Genomic DNA, 7,810 nt, shown 5'->3' on the forward strand with positions numbered 1-7,810 from the left:
AACCAAATAAATAAAAAAGATTAAGATAGTAATTCAGAGAAACGCCTCACAGATAGGGATGCACCAATACCGATACCGGCCTCGATACCACATTTTCTAAAGTACTCGTACTCGTTAAAAGTCCCCCGATACCGGGGACCGATACCACGGTCTGAGAAATGTCTATGTTTGAGCGGCGTGTAAGGGGTTAATCACAGGCGCCGAGTGCCCGCCCCCAGGCCCCGGCTGCAGCTCAGAGCGGGGAGAAGGCGAGGCGAGACATGTCAGCCGTGTGGAACTATTTCAAAGTGAATGAAGACGACAAAACAAAGGCGGACTGCAAATTGTGCTCAGCGAAATTGTCCAGAGGAGGCTCAAAAGGTAGCGCATTTAACACAAGTAATTTAATCAAGCACCTAAAATCCCAACACGACAACAAGTACAAAGAGTTTACCCACGCTTCTAAACCAACACAACCCACGCTGCAGCAAACTCTTGCAACACGAGAGAAAATGTCCAGAGACAATCCACGTGCTGTGAAAATAACACAGGCAATTGTTGAGTACATTGCATTGAGTGACCAGCCACTCTCGGAGGTAGAAAATGTGGGATTCCTGCGTCTCCTCCATGTTCTGGAGCCCCGATATGATGTCCCAAGCCGCCGCTACATGACTGACACGGAGCTGCCTAAACTACACGACTCCATGAAAAAACATATCCACAGCCTACTGCAAGCCTCCTCTGCGTTTAGTTTCACCACGGATATTTGGACAAGCAGTGTTAGCCCCGTGTCGCTAATTAGCCTAACCTCCCAGTGGATAGACGAGAGTTTCACGCCGCAACGAGCCATATTACATGCGAAACAATTCCGCGGCTCGCACACCAGCCAGGCTATAGCGCATGTGTTTGAGGAAATGCTCCAGACATGGGGTATACCTAAAACATCAGTACATGTTGTGCTTCGTGACAATGCCAAAAACATGATTAAAGCCATGAATGACGCAGGGCTCCCAAGTCTGCCGTGTGTCGCGCACACGCTCCAACTGGCTGTTCACGAGGGCTTATTAGCACAGAGGAGCATAGCTGATGCTATAGCAGTGGGGCGGAAAATAGTTGGGCATTTTAAACATTCCGCCTTAGCCTACTCCCGCCTCGAGGACATTCAGGGACAGCTCAACCAGCCAATAAAGAGATTGCAGCAGGACGTACAGACGCGCTGGAACAGCACGTATTACATGCTCCACTGTCAACAAAATCAGGTTCCCCACTTTGGCTAAAATGGCCCAGAAATACCTCTCAGCCCCATGTAGCAGTGTGGAAAGTGAAAGGCTTTTTAGCTCAGTGTCACACATTATAGATGAAAACAGAAACAGGCTGACTGCTGATAATGCAGAAAAGCTACTTTTCTTAAAAAAAAACCTGCCACTCACTTTTTCTAAATAGGCTCCATTAAGTGAGTCGTCTTAGACTTGATGTTAATACCTACCTCAGTTGCACTGACTGCCACAGTTCTATGTTGGTGGATGTTGTTAGTTTATTCAAATATTGTGCACCAAATAGCAAAGATGTTTATTAATGCCCCTTGTGTTGTCCAAAGCGGCAGAGTTTACAACAAACTGAAAAAAATACTTCAGTTCCACTGTCACTGTTTAAATTTTTTTTTATAATTATTTATTCTGTAATATGTTGCATACAACATGCTTTTCATTTGAAATAAATGTTCTTAATTCCAAACTAGTCCCTTGTTTTTTTTGTTAAATTATATGACTAAAGCTGTTACCTGTAAATTTAAATCATGTTTTTATTAAGTACTCGGTATCGGCGAGTACTGAAATGCAAGTACTCGTACTCGTTTTCCAAAAAAGTGGTATCGGTGCATCCCTACTCACAGACAACATAATTAATAATCTCGCACACACACACACATGTTACATGAGCATCTTGACATAAAGGTAAACTGAAAGAAGGGTAATAAAGTCAAGTAGAGCTAAACGCCTTCCTGAACAGATGAGTTTTGAGTTGTTTTTTAAAAGAATTCATGGAGTCAGCTGACCTAATTAATTTCGGTAGGTTTAATGAATGGTTCTATGTGGTGAAGCAAAATGCCAACATACTGTACAAATACATCCGTGGTGCTTTTATATCCAAGAGTCACATATTCCCCATCGGTATGACTCGGCACATTTTAAAAGTCTCACATACCATATTCTGAGCCGTCATTTTTTTGCAGCTTGACAACAGCATGAGAATGCACTGCAGGTTATTCTAGCCACAGAGAAAAAAAATTAATGACATTGTGAAAAGGTCTATTTTGTGATTAAAGTGGAAATTTTGGCTTAAATCTCGAAACATCCACTTTAACCTCCTAGTTTACTTTATAATTAAAGCGGATCGTCGTAAACGTCACCTAGTTGTTAATCGCTACCTGCTTCAGGGGCTTCCTCCTGACCTGACAGCAGCAATCGCCACAAAGAGCACATTACATTTCTGATATTCCAGCTCTCTGCACATTTAGATTCCTTAGATTTATACTTGATATTGCTTACATGATGAAATGCATTAAAGCAGGCATATTACATTTTACAGATAAGTCGTTAACTTAAATAATGAATACTGATAATAATTACACGTTGTGGTGTCACAGTGGCTGAGCAGGTGCGCTGCTGCCTCGCAGTAAGGAGTCACGTCGCTGCTGTTCCCTGCCTAGAATTTGCATGTTTTCCTGGTGGGTTTCCACAGTGTGCTCTGGTTTCCTTCCAAAGACATGGAAGTTTTGCGGATTTGGTGATGCTAGTGTATGTGTGTGTTTGTGTTCACCTTGCGATAAGCGGATACCCCATCCAGGGATTTTGTTTCTTTCTCGCGCACGATGCTTGCTGGAATGGGCGCATCCCCGGACTGATAGATGTAATCATTAAACATCCTTTTCAGAGATATTGTGGCAAGGTGTCCTCGGAATTTAATGGATGTTTCAGGCAATTCACAACACAGCGACGCCGAACGTATTCTCGATATGATGATATCTCGCACTGCCACCTGGTGGAATCTTCCAGATTTACGTAAAATGCCAAGCATAAACAGTACAACACTTGCGTAGCAGTAGCGTCCACTGGAGCACACATCACATCACGTGAAGTATAAACCTGGAGACGCTTGCGTGAGTTGCAGTACCAGCAAAAAGTCGGGGGGACGCTCTGTGATAAAAGTCAGTACATGACATCAGAGTCTCTGTTTACTATCTACGTGTGACAGAAAGCCGCTTTGTTATCGATGTTTGATGAATGGCTCGATGTGGTGAAGCAAAATGCTGACATACAAATGCATTGGTGGTGCTTTTATATTCAAGTGTCACATATTCCCCATCATAATGACACAATATATTTTAAAGGTCTCACATACCATCTTCTGCGTCGTCTTTTTTTTTTTTGCAGCTTCACAACAGCATCAGAATGCCGGCAGCATATTTGAGCCACAGAGAAACAAAATTAAGGACACAGTGAAAAGGTCTATTTTGTGATTAAAGTGAAAATTTCGTCTTTAATCTCTAAATGTCCAACATTAACCTCGTAGTTTACTTTATTATTAAAGCAGACCGTCGTAAATGTCACCCAGTTGTTAATCACTACGCACTTCTGGGGCTTCCTCCTGACCTGACAGCAGCAATCGCCACACAGAGCACATTACATTTATGATATTCCAGCTCTCTGCACATTTACAATCCTTACTGTAGTGAACCTACTGTATGTAAAGGCACTATATAAATACAACTGCTTGTTTCCAAAGCCTGTGAGAGAGCAGGGCCCCAAGAGTGGCTATGATATGCCATCGCCACTCTTGCCATTGCAGCCTAGTGGTTCGAGCACTGAACAGTAAAGCATAAAGATGTTGTTTCAATCCCTACTTGTGTGGCTTTGAGGGAGACACATAGTGTGAAAGTCCTTCGAAGCATCTTTCACTGTAAAAAGGCGCTATATAATGTAAAGTCACTGGCACTGAGCTCCTGCCTCCAAACGTTGAGACTTCTTCATGCGCCTTTCTCTACAGCCCACTGTCCAAAGCTTTCGGGATTTTCACTTGCAGTCTTTATTTTTTAAATTTCGGGTCCCCACCGCGTGCCTACATCTTCTCAGTTGTAGGGTTCTTTCCATTTATGTCAATTGCTACAGAAGGGCACTTTTGGTGCCGGAACAAAGAGTGATCCCCTGAGTGCTGGCATATTCCTTGGACAGCACTGCATGGTGACTTGGTGCCACCTTGAGGGGGCAAATCAAATGCAGGGCTCAGGCAAATCTGCTGGAATGGATGCCAATAAGAAAGTGGAGGAGGAGGAGGAAGAAATCTGAAAGCAGGGGATGAAAATGCAAGAGCCTCCCTGGAGCCCTGCAGAAAAGGAGACAAGGTGCCCGAAAAGCCAGCGGGTTGAGATGTGTCACCCTCCGAGGACAGGCCGGACGGTGTCGTCTTTTCAGCGGGCCTCCCATCGATGGGCTTCTTCTCATCCCGCAACCCTCCATCCTGCTTGGCAGCACTGCTGGCACTCGCTGAGCCACGCTGGCCCTTACGGAACTTGGCCCTCCGGTTCTTGAACCAGACCTGCAGAAAGCAAAAGGACATGAAGGCACTGACGTAGTGCATGGGAGCAAAGAATCAGGATTTGGGATGAATGAGGAAAAAAAGATGCACGAGTGATGAGAAAAGCTGAGTGGAAACAAACAGGCAAATGTCTTGTAAAACTCTGGTTTGCTTGTGGAGGTCCGACCCCATCCTGGATGGGACGCCAATCCATCCAATTACAGCAATTCACCAAGCGCAAGTCTTTAAAATATCATTAAAATAAAAAATGGAGTAGCGGGTAAAACATGCAGACTCCACATGGACTTGAACCCTCAGCCTTGGGATGACCAGAACTGAAGTAAACAGAAGGAATATGGAGGACACTTTAGGTTACACTGGCAGACCTGATTCCTTTAATTGTAGTTGTCAGAAGGACAAAAATTGACTTCTTATATGGATGGAAAGATTTTCTATTTAAATTTTCCTGGAAAACATGGAAGATGTAAAATGGCAAAGGTGAATCTGCCTGTGTATTGCAGGACTGGCTGATTGACGGTTTCTGGACTAAAGGGCCGAGAAGGCTACTGGGTGAGCGCCAGGCCTACAGCCACAGGTGATTTCCAGGAACGCCCCCCCATACACACACACACACACACACACATACACACAAAGTGATTCCCTGATCGAGGAGGAAGACAGGACCCCAGCTGGAGTTTCAAACGATTTCCTCGCCAATGCCCAATGGCAGTGTGGAACCATCCTGAATCTTTTATTTTAGTATATCTTGATCTGATTGACTTCATTTTTGGTTTTCCTTGTTATTTATTTATCATTCAATGATGCTATGGATGTTTTTTTTCCTCCTCTACTTTGTGGTATCTCTGGTGGCAACAGCCATTAAAACATTAGAAAGAACAGGCCATTCAGCCCAATAGAGCTCGCCAATCTTGTTCACTTAATTTCTCCAAAGTAACATCAAGTCGAGTTTGGAAGGTCCTTAAAGACCTACTGTCTGCCCCACTGCTTGGTAACTTAGGTCATGTGTCTGTAGTTCTCGGCATGAAGGTTTATGGATAGATGCATACCTGGATTCGGGCCTCTGGCAGGTTGATGCACAGAGCAAGCCGCTCCCTGGTCACCACGTCGGGGTACTGAGTCTTTTGGAAAGCCCGCTCCAGGGCCTCCAGCTGTGGGATGGTGAAGGCAGTCCGGCTTCTGCGCTGCTTCTGCTGGGTGCCGTAGCGTACTTCTAGGATGAGCTCTGTTTAAAAACAGGCCTGTGAGTTAAAGATAGAAAATATCCTACCACTGCCACCAATATAAATCAAGAGAAGAAATCAAAAGCAAGCAGGACACCATCAAGGGAAGTCAGTGTCCCCCTATGGATGACACGTTCTGCTCATGGACTCAGGTGGCTTAATAAATAATAATAATTCTTTGTATTTATATAGTGCTTTTCTCACTACTCAAAGTGCTCAGCAATTGCAGGTTAAGGGCCTTGCTCAAGGGCCCAACAGAGCAGAGTCCCTTTTGGCATTTACGGGATTTGAACCGGCAACCTTCTGATTGCCAGTGCAGATCCCTAGCCTCAGAGCCACCACTCCACCTTCACTATGGGTAAACACCAATGTGGTCTATGGGATATGTGGCTGACTATCTACACTGGCTGTGTATCAAGAGGGAGGTCTTTATAAAAGAGGAGGGCTTAACTCACAAGCCTTGGGCCACAATTGAAAATAATTTATATTAGGACATCAGACAATTGTTAAGAGAACAGGCAATTCAGCCTAAGAATCCTCTTGATGTCAACATTTGAAAGTCCACCCAAGTCCTCCACCAGCAGCCACACCACATGCCCTTCAGAACAGGTACGGGCTGGGAGTTCATCTAGAAAAAAGCATGGGATGCTACTGTGAGAGGTGTTGGAGAGGCCAGCAGGGGGCGCTTACCCTGTAGTCACCAGTGCGGTGATGGGGACCCTGTGCTGTAAAAATGGCACTGACCTACGAATGAGACACAAAACCAAAGTGCTGACTCTCTGTGGTAATAAAAGATCCCTTTATAAAGTGTAGGGTATTTCCCGAAGTCCGAGCTAAATTGGTCACCACAGGCCTGCCATTTTGGCCCCCTAATTGGCTTTCTCATCTGCTCCTCACCTAATAGCTACTGTGTGGTGAATGTACAGGTGCAAAATGGCCGCCGTCACGTCATCCAGGAGGATGCTGCACATTGGTGGTGGCTGAAGTGGCTCCCCACTCCCTATATAAAGTGCTTTGAATAGTGATTGGGTGTGTGTAAGAGGACCCAGGGAAGAACCAGCTCAGCATTCAGGGTAGCCTTTAAATCATTCTCCCATCACCCTGAGCCTGATTAAGAGGGTTTGAGAATGTTATGCTATGTTGTGATCAAGTGATCAACCCATTTTCAAATCTGAGTTTGGCACTTGTGTACTAAACGGACGGCTAGTACTCTTAGGGACCTATACCACTAACGTTAAGGTTAGTATTTGTGATTGGGGTAGGTCAGTAGCCCCAGTTGCTTAATTTTTGGAGTTTAAATTATTAGACTGACCTACCCCAACCACAAATACTAATCTTAACGTTAGTGGTACAGGTCCCTAAGGGTACTAAGGGTACTAGCCATCCGTGCCGTTCATTTAGTACACAAGTACCCTGAGTTTTTTATTCTAGCATGTATGAGTGCTGACATGTCGCATGTTGGTCAGACATGCAAGAAACAGTCACACCATACTCTGACCACATGACTGCTACTAAATGTATGTTTGAGATAAACCAACCTGCCAGCTTCTCAGCCACTGAATATGTATGCAGTGATGGAACAGCACCCACTGTTGGGATGACCTGGAACTGCTCGGCCATCTGCTGCTGCAGATTATACACCACATCCAGAGAGCCTGACGTCTGAAAGCACCTCTCTCCATCTCCACCGGCACTGAAACAGCGAAAGAAATTCATCCCAGCTTGAAGAGGCCTCTCAAAAAAGAAGTCAACGATGACACCTGCTGGTTAAAACAAAGAATACAACTTGATGAGGACTAAAAGAAAGTCAAGTGCACTATGAGGTTGTACCACACTAATGACCTCTGAATGCCATGGCTGTGCTTTAAAGGCTACTCAAGTCAGTAAGAAGGCTTTCTTAATGAGCACAAACTGTAGCCTGAATGGCGAGCAAATCCAATGGCCTGGGATCACCCAGGATTATTTGCTTTCTCAATTTGAAATTTTTGCTCAGCCATGGAGCCAAATAAAAAATCAAA

General features: G+C 44.7%; 1 protein-coding gene across 1 annotated transcript; it reads right to left on the minus strand.

The window, feature by feature from the left end:
* Positions 1 to 3,575: 3,575 nt before the first annotated feature.
* On the minus strand, positions 3,576 to 7,555 carry LOC114661589 (diencephalon/mesencephalon homeobox protein 1-B-like). The gene is made up of 3 exons (XM_028814718.2): positions 7,331 to 7,555; positions 5,619 to 5,794; positions 3,576 to 4,572 (listed from the first exon to the last, which is right to left on the minus strand). Exons 1-3 carry the CDS (start codon positions 7,506 to 7,508, stop codon positions 4,096 to 4,098), a joined length of 831 nt encoding a protein of 276 aa, XP_028670551.1. The 5' UTR covers positions 7,509 to 7,555; the 3' UTR covers positions 3,576 to 4,095.
* Positions 7,556 to 7,810: the final 255 nt, after the last annotated feature.

Source organism: Erpetoichthys calabaricus, chromosome 12, assembly GCF_900747795.2.
Source record: "Erpetoichthys calabaricus chromosome 12, fErpCal1.3, whole genome shotgun sequence".
NCBI classification, from domain to species: domain Eukaryota; kingdom Metazoa; phylum Chordata; class Cladistia; order Polypteriformes; family Polypteridae; genus Erpetoichthys; species Erpetoichthys calabaricus.